Source organism: Podarcis tiliguerta (genome assembly GCF_965153285.1).
Source record: "Podarcis tiliguerta genome assembly, chromosome: 1".
NCBI classification, from domain to species: Eukaryota; Metazoa; Chordata; class Lepidosauria; order Squamata; family Lacertidae; genus Podarcis; species Podarcis tiliguerta.
In genome coordinates, this window is record NC_139534.1 from 72,216,123 (window position 1) to 72,233,556 (window position 17,434).

Genomic DNA, 17,434 nt, shown 5'->3' on the forward strand with positions numbered 1-17,434 from the left:
AAGGTCACTGCTTAGGGGGAGGGAGGAGGTGCTCTTAGAGCCACTGTCACTTCAAGTTCAGGTAGCTTCAGTGGAAAGGAGTATCTAAGCCCAGTGCTTCCTGGATTGGGAGGGCCTAGCTACAAGCTGCACATGCTTTGGTAAGCTGTCATTAAGACTACTTCAATGCACTCTACATGGGACTGCCATGAAGAACATCTGGAAGCTGCAGCTGGTGCAGAATGCAGCAGCCTGGTTACTAATTGGCACTGCAAAGTGGATCATTTATCACCAATCCTTAACGTTTTGTACTGGATGCCTGTTTGCTACTGAACCCAATTTCAGGCACTGACTCTGGTGCATAAAGCCTCTCATTACCTGCAACCAATATGATTGTTTAGCTGGGTCAACTCTCCTACGAGGAAAGGTTACATTTTGGGCTTTTTAATTTATATAGAAAGGCAAATGGGGGTGTGCTAAGGACATGATTGATATAGGCGTATAAAATTAAGCATGGTGTGAAGGAAGTGGATAGAGAGAATCTTCTCTTCTCATAATACTGAAAAATGAGGTCATCCACTAAAGATGAATGTTCGAAGAGCTCTTTGAACAGATTAAGAGGGGCAGATTAAGAGCCTGCAGCAACCCAGCATCCTAGACGTATGCTTAGTTGAATCCAGAAAGAGATCCTTTTCAATGGTTGCAACCAGGCTCTTGAAGAGCCTTGTCTTGCCCTCTCTTCAATGGCCTTCAACTTGGTGGTTAAAAAGCTTCCTTTTCAGGAAAGCTTTTGGGCCATGAGGGGCCACCTTCACATGGAATTTTTAATATTCGTCTATCTTTTTTATACACACAAACACCACTTCTGATGTTTTAATGTTTTTCTGCTGCTTTTAGTGTTATTTATTGTTGTTAGCCCTCTTGAGCACAACTTTAAAAAGGCGGGATTTAAATATTTTAAATAATGAAACAGAATTGTTACTAGAAACGAAGTGTTTGGCTCCTCTTGCTGTGGTGTTGTTGTTTTTTAAAAAAAGAAGAAAACAATTCCTCATGTCTTAGAAATGGCTTTATCCACTTGTGAGTTCTGGGTTATTAAAAAAAGCATTGGGGACATACCTTAGTGCTATTTTTATCCCTCACCCAGTGTCTACACATTTTTTATTATTAAACTCTTTTCCAGTAGCAGGTTATTTGCTGTCTGCTCCCAGGGTTTTCATGTCACTTTGGTGCTGTTGCTTCCGATATTCTACAATTTCCTTCTTCCAAAGGACCTGTCATCATGTTGGAGGAGCAGCTCAACAAACTGTACTAGGGGAACTGTTATGACATGCCTGTTGCTATGGTAACCAAAGCAGAGGTGCCTGTCAGGGACCAATTTACTTCTCCAGAAGGACACTGCTAACTACTGAAGGGAAAACATACTTGCACATTATGCTCAGTACAGACTGAAAACTAAAACAACCAGGAGAATTCTGCTTGATAAACATTAATAAAAATTACGCTAGAATGCAGAAGCATTAAATAGAATCCATATTTAAAGAGACAAGTTAACCAGAGAATAAACTCCCAAGAGTAGTGCATTAGTGCTTTGATTTTGGACAGAATAAAATAACAGAATTAACTCTGCAGATAACTTTATGGTACTTGCTAGAATAAACTTTAATACATTTTGTAGGTAGTGGTGGATATTAAACAATCATAAATTAAATAATATCCTAAACCTTATATTCTGGTAATTGATATATTCTATGTAGAAGAATGTATATATAAAATAATACTCATTCTGTTTTCTTTTGAAAATTAAGGCTACATAAAAAGATGCCTGAAGATAAGCTGAGCAGGATGTACAGAAATTCAAAAGGCCTTTCAAGCAGCATTCAATCTAGTATGAGAGGCTTCTGCAGCAGGAAGTAAAAGCTAGTTCCCTACCACACCTTCCCATGACTGCATTAGCACTTTATGCATTTGCACATGCCTCTGATCTTGGCCTCTGGATCAGAAGTTTTTTTTTGTCTATAATATTTAGTGGATGATATAGAGAGTTCCCAGCCCTCCCATGAATGCAGATTTTCATGCATGGGAGGGATCCTGGCAGCAGAAAAAATCTCCCATATGGAGCAGTGTACATGAGAGACCGTGGCAAAGGCATGGTGTAAGACAAGTCCTCATATTTTGTTTTTTAACAATAAGACAAAAAAAAATCTTTAAAAAAAGACCTTATGCTACAGTAATCACATGTAACTTACCACCAGTGGTGTAATATTTGGTAGTTGTATAGAAAATGCATTTATTAATGGATTATTACTGCATTTGTCAAAGCTACTCACATTTGTCAAAAACAGAAAAAGCCTACCTTACACAGAATCAGCCTATCTAACCAATACTGTCAACTGTGGCTGGCAATGACTCTCAAGCAGAGGCACATGGGGAGATTTAGGGCTGTGGGAGTGGTGTGCCTGCACTGGGCGCAGACTCAATGCCTGGTGAGGCGCTGGGCTTAGGGACAGGGGCCTGAGGCTTTGACAGGGTCCTAGAGTCTCCCCACCTCCTTCCCAAAGCTTAGTTAGTGCTTTCCCAGCTTTGGGAAGGAGATGGGAGGGCTCTAGGACCCTGTCAGAACTCTCACATCTCCTTCCCAAAGCCGGGCAGTAAGGTAAAGGTAAAGGTACCCCTGCCCGTACGGGCCAGTCTTGACAGACTTTAGGGTTGTGCGCCCATCTCACTCAAGAGGCCAGGGACCAGCGCTGTCCGGAGACACTTCCGGGTCACGTGGCCAGCGTGACATCGCTGCTCTGGCGAGCCAGAGCCGCACACGGAAACGCTGTTTACCTTCCCGCTAGTAACGGTCCCTGTTTATCTACTTGCACCCAGGAGTGCTTTCGAACTGCTAGGTTGGCAGGCGCTGGGACCGAGCGACGGGAGCGCACCCCGCCGCGGGGATTCGAACCGCCGACCTTTCGATTGGCAAGCCCTAGGCGCTGAGGCTTTTACCCACAGCGCCACCCGCGTCCCATAAGCCGGGCAGAGGCAGCACTAAATTTGGCCTCACACAGGGCACCATAGTTTCCAAGTCTGCTGCTGCTCAGCACCATGTATCTGATTCTTTAACTAGAAGAGTAAGAGATTGAACCTTCTGAATACAAAGCATGTGGTCTACCAGTAAAAACTTTAAAAAGGAGCTACTGTTTACTTCATAGCTTGGAAACCATATGAATCACCCTTTCAAACAGTATGAAAACTGTATTTGCACACTTGTAGATGAAGATGAAGTTGCTTAATACCTGGGGAGTGGAGCCATCAAATCCTTGCTGATGAATGACTTTCTGAATAGAATGAAGAAGTCTGGTATAACCACAGGCCATATTACTAGAGAGAAAGGAGAATACTTGACTTAATAAATACATTCGAACAACAGGATAATATTAAAAACATAGTTTTGCAAATGAAAGGTGATACATTACAATCCCCCACCAAACAATGATATCTTTGAACAAGTTAATCATATGAATATTTACACATGCTCAATAAGGTTGCTTGTAAGGCTTGTAAGTGTGTCTTATCTTAAACGAACACATACAGCAGCCAGTATCTAGCACCTTACCTCCTGCATCCTCCATGCTCTCATTCCTCAGCAAACCAGGAAGACTCACATCAGTGGGTCTTCAGGCTTCAGTATTGGTAGTTGACTTCACAGGCCAATCTGGACCCATCAGGTCTTATAAAAGCCTGACTGATCAGTCTGAACAACTTGTTGGTGTGGGAAACTGAATAGGCTTCTCTCACCTTTCCTTTTCATTGGCTGCTCTGGAATCTGACCACCAACCCACATTCAACAAAATCATAAGTCCCTGGCCCTCTAGATGACTGTCTGCCTGCTCTAAATTTCAGTCTGTGTGCACCATTTCTGGATCCCCAACTGCCCTGGACCTGTGACCTTCTCTGAGCTTGGCAGAGGCGTGACATTGTTTTACATTAATTAGTGTACTCCAGCTTAGAACTACTTCAAATGTCATTTATAACAAAGAAAGCACATCTTTGGAAGGAAAAGCTTATTGTAACATGGACCCATACATAAACCTGTTTCATAGAATTAACATAAAAAACACATCACCAAACTACTACAATGCCTTCTATTTTGTTCTATTTGATGTTTCAGCCACATTACCTCTCTACCAAGTCACCCAATTTTTCTCAACCAGTGTTCTTTTTGTACACTTTTGTCAGTTTCATATACTTTTAAGTTATTTTTACACATATCATATTCTGTTTTATTTACTGTGTAAATAAATCCAAGAGGAAAACCTTATTTAGATCATATTCTCAAATTCTATGGTAGGAATCAACATAGCACTAAGAAGATTGCTCTATCAGCAAAAGTATTTCTGCTTGCCTGGTGGAATGATCCTGCCTCCCCACTCCCACCCTGTTCTGGGAGTTCTCTTGACCCCCTGAACCACTTGGGGTTGGTATGGAGGAATAAAGGGGGAAGTCCCATTGTGCTAGCAGGATCCATTAGTTGAATCAAGCCTTATGCTTACATTTAGACAATTAATTAAATTAAAATACTTTGCTTAGCAGTTGCACATGCTGAAGTGCATTCATTTCAATATGATTACATACCCCTCAACAATCCCAATTTGGCCAGGATGGCTACAGAATTAGTTAAGCTGCCATAGTTTCTGACTTGCTCTCAGGGCACCCCAATTTCTCCCGGGCAGCAGACAGGGGCCACAGAAGCAGCTCCTGGGGCAGCAGCAGCATTGAGAAGAAGGCACAAGGGCTCCTTCCCGAGCCTTGTTAGTGCTTACTAGGTTTTGGAAAGAAGAAGGGTGGACTCTAGGACCTTGTCCTGGGGAAGTGGTGCATTTCCCTCCCCCGGTGGTGGTGGGGGCCATAACCACAAAACCATGAGCAAACCATGGGGAGGAACATGCAAAGTTTGCAAGGGGTCATGTGGATGGCAGCAGGAAAGCTTGTGGAATCTATCTATTTGTTTAAAGCAGTTAGTTTCACAAATGTCCTGATTTTCATCTGAGTTATGTTGGATAACAGATTATGGAATATGGAACTGACCTAAAGCTGGAGTTGGGAACCTCAGGCCTGGAGGTGGAGTGCTACCTTCCAGGCCTCTACCTAGTCCTTGAAACTGTCCCCAGACCACACTCTTCATTGGCCCTGTTTCATATCCTGAGAGTTTTTGCATGGGTGGAATGTGTGCTTGAACTCTGGTAATGCCTAAGGAAAGAGAGGAGTGTATAAAGATGTGTAGAAACTAGACTATGGTACACAGGTCAAATTTACTTTTGTTGGTCCGCTCACTTTCACCTCTGGCCCTGCTTACAACCAGGATGTGGACCTCAGAAGATTATCCAGATAGGAATGCAGCCCCCAAGATGAAAGAGGTTCAACACCATAGCCTAAAGCCTAGTTTAGAAAATGCTTAATAATGAAAATGACTGCACACTCATAACATGATCAGCAATCTTTTTCTATATTGTCAACAAATGGCGAATCACAATGGTAAAATTGTATCTGTTATTCTGTGAGACAGAAAGACTCCATAGAACAGATGCAAGTTGAAACATCCCAGCTAAATCCCCTATTTATAATTTAATATGTAAAATATATATGCTCACAGGTGATGTATTTACTGATGGAAGTGAACTTGTTAACTAGAGCCAACTAATAATCTTGTTAGTAGGATTTGTCATATTTTATGGGCAACAGATATCTATGTTGCATTCAGAAAGTCAGCTATTTTTCCTACAGATTTGTTCCCCAACACTTTAATTCAGCTAATGTGTTTAAACAATACGTTCTCATCTTTTTTTTGTTTAACCATCTAGTTACTGATAAAGCAGGAGCTTGTAAGGAGGTATCCTAGTTACAACACAGTCTCTGACTTCCTTATTGATAGTTTCTAAACATTTAACAAAGGGAAGGTTATCAAAATGTATGACAAATAGGCCTATTATCGGGAAGCAGACTCCATTAGGAGAGATATTTTAAGCTGTTTTAGCAGATTTATCAGGAAATCCAAGCTCTATGTTCATTTAAGCCCATTTTAATATATACCCCATCGAAGCAGCAAATAATACAAGCAAATGTAGCATCAATTATTCAATATTCTTTCTGGAATACTAAAATATACTGGATCTGTATTATACCCTATTATTAAGAAACCTGGGTGGCAACTATAAAGGAATATAGCTATCAGATATGACTATTTATCAGGGGTCACCAACCAAGCACCTTCAGTTGTGTCCCCAGACTCTCCCCCGCAAAAAATCAAGTATCTAACACTCCTAGAAAGAAAGCCATGAAGCCAAATGTGAAGGTACTGTTCTAAGCAATGTCTGTGAAATGAGCAAGCCTGGATGCTCCCACTTTTCAGTGTTTTAGCTGATGTGTGAAGTCATAGTTGTGACTGATGAGTGCTTTAGACACCAGGAAATAGGAATTCCTAGGATCCTAAAGAGCTACTGCACCCCCCCCCCTTTAATGTGATTTTCCTCCTGCTGCTTTATTTTCTAGGCAGATATGCAACATGTTAAGCCTTTTCTAGTATGGAAATACAATTATGAGGAAAGCATCATGATTGTACTCTCGCTAATATTGTGTTTTGCCAGACCCTATGGCAGCCATTGTATGCCACACCCCCATTGCCACCGTTATGGGACTTGCACCCCCAGCATTCTCTCAAAATTCAAAATATGCCCACTGGTCCAAAAAGGATGGCAACCACTGGCTTATATAAATCACCATTAGCTTTAACTCAAACCTATGGCTCTTTCTGTATAAAGTAGGATACTGTGTACTCTTTGATGAGACTCTTTCTGCTGTTTTATGTGGTGCAGCTCCCACAGGCTGCTTTTAAAACTGCCTTGTCACGTACATGGTGGCAGCTGCAGTGGCAAAACTCCCTAAGAACATATTGGCTTCTGTCTGAGGGGGCAGCCCAGCTGTTCTAGCCTATATCATCTTCATCCCAACTGTTTTTTCACCATTTCTCTAGCAAACTGGGGTACCTGAATCTGGCCCAACAAGTGATTTGGCAAGAAAACCATCTGGAAAAGAAAGAATTATTTGAATATCTAAAAGCCAGTTCTCAACGTTCTGTAACATTGTGCTATGGTCAAGTTTGGGAGCATGCTATTGATGCCAAATTTTTTTGGGGGGGGGACCCCACCCATGAAAATATTGTCCCTGGATTATAGATTATATAGAACATTTGCTCTGCAGATCAGTCTGATCCTGGCGACTAGGACTGCTGTGGTGAATGGAGCTGGGAGGAAATTAATCCCTACCCAATGATATCCACGAATCTACCCATTTCTCTTTTATATAAATACTTGTTGTTCATTCTTATGAGAGACAGAAAAGAGTGTTATGCTCATTGGACACTATGGTGACAGAAAATCTGCCTTCTACTTCCAAACTAGTATGGCTTTGCATGGAGGCTGTAGTATACATATTTTTTTCCAGTAATAAATTTCAGGGCAAAGCCATCCTACAGCAGCTCACATATCTGAGCAGGTCTTTAGAAAATATATAAAGCATTCAATAGTTTTAAAAAATATATAATTATCCTAATAAAAAAACTATTTATGCCAGAGAATGTTTCCTATTCTTTTTCTTTTTTACTTATGTATTTATGCGTTTTTTCTCTCTTCTCTCAACGCAAGTATATATTTCTGCTTGTATTGAAAATTGTATAAAGATATTTTAAAGAACAAACTCTAGCACCAGCAGATTAAAACAATAAACAGCCTACTACTTCAATATGCAAATTGAAAGCAAATTTGCATATCGAGGAAAGCTAATTGTTCAAGTCATCCTCAGACCATCTGTGTGCAGAGCTCATGGGGTGCAGCAAGGGCCCTTGCAATGCCCAGGTCTTCCTTCCACACAAGTTCCACTAATCAGAGACAACAGGATTTATTAATGCTCAATTTAGACACATGTTTAAAAAATAAGCTGCAGCAGATATAACAGTGGTCTTGGCAGATTAGTTCCACTACATTTTGTGGTCCCACAGAGAAGCATCATTACTACAACATGTAGTTGTAGTCCAGTCCAAGATCTCTGCAATTAAGAGAGGAAACTCCTGCAAGGGGTGGAGCTTAGAATATGGCAATGAAAGGGTTTTGCTATAAATACTGATGCCTGGCCAACTTACTCCTGACAGTACAATTATTTGCACACAATTTTATGCCTATGAAATTTGTCCTCCAAACCCTCCTCAGTTTTTGGGCAAACAACTAAAATTAGAAACTTTTCAAACTCACCATGATTTTATATCAGGATACAAAGCTTTTTCTTCAAGAAGGGGAAAGCCGTACCACTTTATGTTTTGGATTAATTCTGGAGCCATTGTTTTTGATAAATCAAAGTAGTGTCCAAATTTTGAACAGGCTGCTTGGGTCACCTGTGAAAACAATGCATGTTTCCCCTGTTAAAATGCAATTAAAAATTTAATACCCATTTTTTCAACAGGTTATTCACATAATCTGCACTTTAAGTGTACACTACTACTAAAGTGTACACTACACCAATGTAAGTGGTCACAATACCACCACCCCTTTGACACATACACACATTTTCCCATGGAGCAAACCTCAGCCATTGGGGAATTATTGTGTATGTTAGAATTAAGCAACCATGCAGGCCGGGCTATCAGGGAGGTACTCCAGGCACCCTCCAAACAAAATAAAAAGTAGTTTTATTTTGGTCTTTCCACTCAGGCTGAAGCTGGAATTGCTGTTTTGCAGCTCGGTCTTCCCTCTTTTTCCTACAGCAAATATTACTGGTGACACAGCAATTGTGTTTTGTTTACCGTATTTTTTGTCCCATAGGACGCACCTAGTTTTTTGAGGGGGGAAATAAAGGATTTTTTTTCTTTATTTCCCCCCCAAAACCAGGTCGGGGAACAGCGGTATGGTGGCACTCTGCCTCCCCGCTGTCCCCGAGCTTGTGGGGCTGGCTGATGTCTGCCCGGCGCGAGGGGCGCTCTGCTTCAGGGCGCCCTGCGCGCCGGGCGGCAGGCTGCTATCCGCAGCGTGGGGAGCCCTGCAGGAGGTCCTGCAGGACTCCCCACGCTGTGGATGTCTGCCCGGTGCGAGGGGCGCTCTGCTTCAGGACACTTCGCACGCCGGGCGGCAGGCTGCTATCCGCAGCGTGGGGAGCCCTGCGGGAGGTCCTGCAGGACTCCCCACGCTGCGGATGTCTGCCCGGCGTGAGGGGCGCTCTGCTTCAGGGCGCCCTGCGCGCCGGGTGGCAGGCTGCTATCCGCAGCCTGGGGAGCCCTGCGGGAACTCCTGCAGGCTCCCCAGGCTTGATCATAGCTTCCTGAAGCCTGGAGAGCGAGAGGGGTCGGTGCGCACCGACCCCTCTCGCTCTCCAAGCTTCAGCGAAAGCCTGTATTCCCCTTCATTTTTGGAGGGGAAAAAGTGCGTCCTATAGGGCGAAAAATACGGTACTTCATGCGTCTCCTTGCCCATGTTCTAGTTCAGCTATGCCTGCTGTTTCAGCATACAGCCAGTAAGAGAAACAAAGGTCCTTTATTTCTGCTGCCACCATCAGATATCCATATGGTGGAGGTAGTCTTCTATATACACAAAAGACACACATGAATTTTGGCATTATCTGATAGGCTGAAGATATTTTATCGTACTGATTAGTATCCTAGCTAAAAGTACTTTGCTTTCAAATAACCATGTTTCTACAAAAATAACAACAACAAAAACAACATAAGAGCAGTGTGCTGACACATTGACTAAAACATACAGGAAGCCATTGTGGGCCATTTTGTCCAACATTCTGTTCCCACAGTGGCCAACTGGATGCCTATAGAAAGCCCAGGATGCCTATAGAAAGCCTCTGGCACTTGAGAGATTATGTAGCCATCATGACCTGATTCACCAGAGGATGCAGACAGTTCACCCTTCTCATTACATGGACATTACTATCAGCTTGAGAACACCAATTACATGTTTAGAAGGATGGGAAGTCTCTATGTAGCAGCCCTGTTCCACTTTCCTTCAAGAATCATGAGAAGGAAAAATGGTCTGGAGTCATATTCCAAAAGTGCCAAAAATGTGACTGCTGCTGACAATACTAAGAGGCACAATAATGTGACTGATGCTAAAAATGATTCCCAGTCCAGTTTTGGCAACTGTGCACACAGTTTGACTGCTGAATGAAGAAAAGATGCCCCAAGGAACTGCAAAAGCAGCTTTTTTGTGTGTTCAATGGTTCCCAGTGTAACTGGAGATGTGAACTGCAGAAACATGCATCCTCATCCCATTTATTCTCATCAGATTGCAGTAACCAGAGAGAAAAGGCAAAATATCACTTGGATATTTTGAACAGTTCAAGAATCAAATTTTCAAATTACTTTTATAATAAAAGTCATTTTACAAATAATAGGAATTTTGTTTTACTCTTTCAAATTACTGTAAATGAGCCAGGTAACTAAAATATTAATGGCTGCATGCATGAACATTTCGAGGAATAACTTCTATTGTGTTCTCTCTCTCTTGTTTCAAACACATGAAAACAAACGAACAATATGTTACTGGGGCTGCAATCTTAGACACATTTACATGCGATTAAGTGCCACTGGACTCAACAGAATTTACTTCTAAGCAGACATCTACAGAATTTTGCTGTGAAAAAGTTGTATTGTAGCATGATGACAATTTGAATGTTTTTTTAATTTTTACATAAGCTAGAAGTTATTGTAGCTCCACTTTTGCACACATACAAAAGTAAGAAAACACTGTTCATTGTCACTCTACCTTCTTGTTCTGTTGTGTGTCTTAACTTCACATCCTCCTGCACATTTTATAGAAAACTGGCCAGACTTGTGGGTGGCCATTCATACATAATGAACTGCTCTGCTGAATACCAGGTTTTTGTATTTATAATGATATAAATTCAAAAATTAATCAAATCTCTGTGTCTATTATGGTTTTTATTTTAAAAACAATCAGTAAAAAATGATCATTAAAACTGTATTCCAACAATACATTGTTTGAAAAAACTAAGGTAACAGAAAAAGTAAAGCTTTAATAAGCAAAAAATAAAAACAGTAACAAATTCAACACTGCTAACAAGAAACAAATTTTCTTATAACCTTGGTTTCTTATACTATACCAGAATGCAGAAGGTACTTAGCAATTATTTTAAAAATGCTGTGTTATTATTTTAGTTATTAAATGTTACAAAGTGTAATAAAATAGAACAAAATCTGACAATAAAATAAAATATGAGTATTGTTTAAAAATAAATTCAGAAGTTCCAAGTTATTTCGTTTGGGCGTTCTCAAAGCAATTTAAACAAGAGCTGTTCTTTGCCCTATAATCTATCCTTTATCCGGATTACTGATCAGAATGTTTTTACTGCAATCTCTGCCAGAGCTCATCTTTTTATTGTGTAAGTCCAAGCCCCCTTAATGTTTTAGAAAGGCCTTGACTAACTGAACTTTGATCTGATGTCTTCATTGAGAAAAGCTCCAGGTTGCCTATTTCAGATGCAAATCCTCACTGAGGCCCAAGAGAGTTTAGTACAGACAGCAAAAGAGAAGAAACAAGAAGTTTCCAGGATCCTCTTTGAGAATCCTGGGGAACACTGGTGTCCCTAATCCACACAGTTGCATGGATTAAGGTAGGTGATAACCTTTCTTGATTCTAAAGAATAAGCACAGTGCCTACAAACTGGGTGGAGACTAGGATTTGGCCGCAATAAAACACCAGGCAATAAAAGCCTGGCTATGTCAGAAGCCTATGAATAGACCTCAATGTACCACATTCCCAGGCCTAGTGGGGAAGCTTGCAAAAAGCCCACCTGAATCAAGTAAGCATGAATAATCTATCTTAGCAGCAGCATGACCACAGAGACAGAGCAAAAGGGAGGAAAAAATACATTTCTCTTAAGCGTGAGATAATAAATTTATTAGCTGAATGCAGTTTCAAGCCTACCTTTTCCTTGGATTCCTATGAGCTAGCCTGCACAAGGAGAAATAACCTAAGTTGTCATGGAGCAGAATATGTCTTTATGCTACCGTCTGCCGTTAACATTTCTAATTGCAATACTAATGTGCTAGAAATTCTCAGATTTAGGATGAATCAAGGCAGAAAATTGATTTCATGCTGTGACAGTTTATATATTGCCCTAAGAATACAAGCAGTTCATTCATTAAAAGAGGGAGTATATGTGTGTGTGAGAGAGAGAGAGGTGGGGGACAGCGGGGTAAAAGAACACACACTTTACCTGCTTGGTACAAGCTACAGAATACCTACTGTTTTTACTTTGCCTATCAAATGGTAGCCAATTACAAATAAAATAGTTAAGCAAATACCCAAGCCTCTGGAATTTGCTGCCCAGACAATGTACCTGCAACATTAGAGATGTCAAACTGCAAGTCAGAGATCCTCCTAACACCTTTAAAATTTCCAAGCCAGCATGAAGTGGATGAAACTAATGTGGATCTCTCAAATTTCTCTACCACTACTCACTCCTCTATGCTTGTGTGGAAATTACAAGATACATTGTATTTTAAAAATATCAATTACTAGTTAGGATACATTTACCTATACTTTTGATACTGAGATTTAATTTTCTGGTATGTTGGGTTGATACCTACCAATTTAATCTGGAAACATAACATATGTATAAAATGACTTTCTCCCCCCCCCAAAAAAATTGCTCTTTATTTTCCAACTAGTCCTCAGGAAAACTAAAGATATACTGGACAGGTGTCATGACTGGTGTAAGGTTTCAGGGAGGCCTGTGCAAGATACCCTCCTGGTCCTTTCAGCTCTTCCCTGGTGCACCCCACAAGCTTACCAAAGAATGGAGTGGAGAGTGGCAGTGGTGCTGTGGGGACAGGGCTGGGCGGGCAGCCCAGCACTTTTCTTATCAGAGCTGTGCCCTGAAATAAGTAACTGACCTTAAAAGAAGAATCCTTAAACTGACCTTAAAAGAAGAATCCTTATTCTAGTGCTAATAAAACTTTAAAAACCAAAAACAAAGAGATGATGGTATTTGCTGCACCACGCAAACTTCTGGTACTGGGTCTGAAAGCCCTGATACAAGTTACCTTAAATAAATAAATTGTGCCAGCTAGGAAATAGGAGAGCAGGAGCAGTTGACAGGATGAACACAGCTTTCTGTGTGCAAAGCACTTCTGTATGGATTTGAGCACATGCCAATTTTCCTTTCAGTTATAGTCCCCTAGTAGACTGCTGTCCTAGAGAGTCCCTCTGATCTTTGGGGACAGCTTGTTTGTGGGTCATGACAGACTGCCCTGGAAGTGGATGCTGAAAAACCCTCATGCATTTGCAGCCCTTTGAATTCTGTCCAGACTCACCCAAGGCAGAGAGGAAGGTACTGACAAACAGAAGTGACAAGGTAGGTAATGGAGAAATGATTCATAGAATCATAGAATTGTAGAGTTGGAAAGAACACCAAGGATCATGCAGTCCATCCCCCTGCCATGCAGGAATTGCAGCTAATGAATATCTGACTGATGGACAGGCTGAATTCAGAGACAAGGATTGCAAGGTAGTTTTAAAGAGTGGCTGGAACTGGAGCATAAGCACCTGGCATTTAGTTGTTCAGAGGTCTGTGGCAAACACTAGAATTATGCATGCATCAGGAATGTATAAGGATATCTGCTCTACCACAATTACTCATGACCGAACAATTTTGCCAGGAGGCTGAGCATTCCCAATGATACCGTAGAGAGTTTTTACTTGTAGTTCCCAACTCTGACCTCAGTCCGGTCTTAGTTAATAAAGCTTTAGCTATGCAACCACCAGTTTAAATTGGATTACACCTCACATCAATTTTCATCACATATAACCTCCATTATAATATAAAATGAAACATGGTATATTATTGGAGCAAACTGGGAAGCTTAACTGTACTTCTCAAAAATACCAGTTCTTTCAAATTTTTGTATTCCTTCCCCCTACCTCCACATATGAACTAAGTCTGTTTTGTGATGGTTCAACATGCTATATCAAGCTTCATATTAATAAAAATTGATGAGGTCACATAACCATCCTGGAGGGTCTTTGATTTGGCATGTCATCATATATAAATCTTCTCTCTGATATGAATACATAGACATGTCTGTGCAATTACAAAGAAAACCAAACATGCCAAGCCTTGTAAAATCATTTTGTCATATTCCAATTATATTCCTTAGAATAAGCCTGAACTTACTAGGCAGTTCACTACACTTACATCAGATATATAAAATACTAAAGCCAAACAAAGCAAGTTCCTATGGACACCAAAATATTGCATGTAATTTTAGAGATTTCACCATACCATTATTCTGCACAAGAAAATAGCTAGCCTAGGGAGAAATATAATTCACAAAACACTAACAACCATAAACTCTGTAGAATTGACCACTGGGCTTGTTTCTTACATGCTGCCTTCATAACGATTAGTTTATAGTGACAGTGAAGCTGATATAATCTCAAGTGCTTACTTTACTTATTACGCACATGGATAAGCAAGTCAACAGCTTGATTCAATTCCATGCTTTCACTAGAGGGATCTAAGTACAATTCATTCAACCTATATAAACGCTTCTATATTCAGATAAATTTATAAAGCTTTCTTGTATAAATGGAAAGGATACTTCTTGAAAACCTGTGTAGTAAATTGTACAGCTCTGATGCTGAAGCCTTTACAATTTAATATTTACTGTTCTTATGACAGTATAGCCCACTTATGGTAGTACTACACAAGAATTCCCAAGCCAATGTTTGCTAATGAAACACAAAAGGTTGAGTGGGTCCATTTGTGGAGAGAATCAACAGAAAAGAGAGAGGTGTTCAACAATTTATGCTGACTCCTCCCAAAATACCTCCCCCAGCCATTCCCCACACCAGCAAAGTGACTGGAAGAATATTTTCAATGGCTAATCAACAGAGGATGAAAGAGTTATTAAGTGCTCTTCCACTCTGCTATTTAATATTATAAGCCTAAGGTGGGGCAAAACACTTTTTGGAATAAGTGCTAAATGGTGTAGTTAGCTTATCATTTTAACAGGAAATTTTTGTCAAGAAATACTTTCAGTTTACCATACATCATTATTTGAAGAAATTACTATGAAATAAAATTTACCTCCAGTTTTGGTATGTTCTGGTAACGCCAGGCTATTCTCATGGATTCCTGAGAATCTTGTTTGGACTTCACAGCTGCTGTTGCTTCTTCTTCTATTTCACTTACAGCGGTATTCAACAAAGGTGAGGGAAGTTCCTGAATGAAAAATAATAAATGTTTTAGATGAGCTGCTTTTATTAAACATTTAGGGAAATATTGTTAAAGAAGATTTAACAGCTCACAGCAAACATTAATGATGGCATTGGAAGCTCACTTCAAGGTACTAAAGGAACCAGTGGGCGTACCATCAGAACCTTGGTCTATAATATTTGAGAAATACCAGAGAATGAATAAGGTGCCACAGGAATAGACACAGGTAAATCTTGCCCCAATTTTCACAAAAGAGGAGGAAGGAGAATCCAGGAGACTACAGACTAGTCAGTCTCACTTCAATACCAGAGGAGTCAGTTTGTAAGCATCCTGATAACAATGCAGTGATTAGTAAGAAACAGCATGGATTTGTCAAGAATAAATCCTACTAGCTAGACTAATCTGATCTCTCTTTTTTAGTGGGTTACTTAGTAGACTATGGGAAGCCTGTCAATATAATTTCTAATGATTTCAGCAAGCCATTTGACAATGTCCCCTTTTATATTCAGTTTGGAAAGTAATTAAATGTGGGCCACATAATAATACCAGCATGTAGATTTACAGCTGGTTGGAACACTATACTCAAAGAGTGCTCATTAATAGTTTTTCATCAAACTGCAAGGGAATTTTGAGAGGACTACCTTTGGGTTGGACCAGGTGCTCTTCAATATTTTCATCAGCGACTTAGATAAAGGGGTGGAGAGAACCTTTATCAGATTTGAAAAACACACAAAAACAGGAAGGATAGCTAATACTTCAGGACTGAAATTCAAGATCTTGATAGGAAACTAGGCTGGAATTCAATTGAGACAAATGTAAAGCTGCATTTAGGCAAATATAAAATGCACAAGAATAAGATGGGAGATACTTGGGTTGGCAGTAGTATCTATGAAAAGGGTCTGTCAAGCTGAACATGAATCAACAGAGTGATATGGTTGCAAAAAACCCCAAAAAAACTTAAGCAATTTTAGGCTGCATTAATTAGCCTATTATATATTTTAGAAATCAGTTTACCAGTTTGGTAAGTATTAGGCCAACTCTAAAAAAATTTGAACCAAGTTTTGTATGATCAAGTAGTAGATTTTTGTCTATGTTTGGATACCATTTTCAATCAAGATGGCATTCTCAAGCAATACCAGACAAGAAGAGGAGGAGGAGGAAGAGGAGAGAGACAGAGCAAAGCAGACCTGACCCGACCATGATGACTGCAAAGGAAGTCACTGGTGGAGCAGGAAAGGCAACAAAAAACAAACTTTTTGAGTTTCTGGTTCATGGTCTATCCTGGCTTTGGAGGCACCAATACATCTCCTTGCCAAGAGCACAAGGGTTGGATGGCGCCAATACAACTCCTTGCCAAGGGTACAAAGGAGCCTAGATGCGGCTCTGATAAGAGACAAATTGAAATGGGTTCAGGGGAGGACAACAAAGCCTGTCAGAGGTATGGAAAACAAGTCTTCTGTGGAAAGGTTGAAATAACTGGATATTGTTTGAATGCAGGGAAGATGAGAGCAGACATGCTAGCACTCTACAAATGCCTCAAGAACTAACACAAATAAGAGAACAAAGTTTTGTTCTCTGCTACCCCAGAGGGCAGGACTAGATCTATTCTGTTTAAGTTTTATTAGAGTAGGTTTCAGCTGAACATTAGGAAAAATGTTAAAATGTTAAGAGAAGTTTGACAAGGGAACCAAGTACCTGGAAATGGGCTGTCTTCATTGGAGGTCTTCAAGCAGAGACTAGAAAGTCATGTGTGGGGGGTGCTCTAGATATGGATTTTCTGCTTTGAGCAGGGACATGAACTAGCTGGCCTACAAAGCCCATTCCAATTCTAAAGCCATTTATCATTTATTTATAGTGACACTTTATTCCAGGGATGGTGAACTATGGGCACATGGGCTGGGGTTGGCCTCCCACAAAAATATTTTTTGCTCTTGCATTACATCAGAGATATTTGCAGTGGCAAAAATAATCCAAACCACATGTAAGTCGCATGCCTTCTTCCCTGATTCTGAGAGAAAGAGAAAGGCAAGCATAGGACAGGAGCTAGATTACATTATGGAATGAACTGAAAAAAAGGTTTAAAGGATCCTTTCCTACAAACCCAGAAGCTTACCGTCTGGGTATAGTAAGGACAGAAGTCCTCCCAAAACAAGTGAGTCTATTGATGTATGCGACC

The 17,434-nt window shown here is 40.5% G+C and overlaps 2 protein-coding genes across 7 annotated transcripts in view; both read right to left on the reverse strand.

Moving 5' to 3' along the window:
* The window catches only part of ELP4 (elongator acetyltransferase complex subunit 4), a 151,310-nt gene that overhangs the window by 101,515 nt on the left and 32,361 nt on the right, over window positions 1–17,434 (reverse strand). For all 6 annotated transcript variants that reach the window (XR_014510387.1, XR_014510388.1, XR_014510389.1 and 3 more), the window contains exons 4-6: window positions 15,130–15,264; window positions 8,271–8,410; window positions 3,264–3,348 (exon numbers count right to left, since the gene is read on the reverse strand). Coding sequence is in view for 3 of the 6 variants with exons in the window: in XM_083437414.1 (XP_083293540.1) it covers window positions 3,264–3,348; window positions 8,271–8,410; window positions 15,130–15,264 (360 nt within the window). In the remaining 3 variants the exon portion in view is untranslated. The remainder of the gene's footprint in view (window positions 1–3,263; window positions 3,349–8,270; window positions 8,411–15,129; window positions 15,265–17,434) is intronic.
* Window positions 13,554–17,434, reverse strand: part of DNAJC24 (DnaJ heat shock protein family (Hsp40) member C24) — a 110,286-nt gene continuing 106,405 nt past the window's right edge. The window contains exon 4 of the transcript XR_014512566.1: window positions 13,554–13,565. The gene's annotated coding sequence lies outside the window, so the exon portion shown is untranslated. The remainder of the gene's footprint in view (window positions 13,566–17,434) is intronic.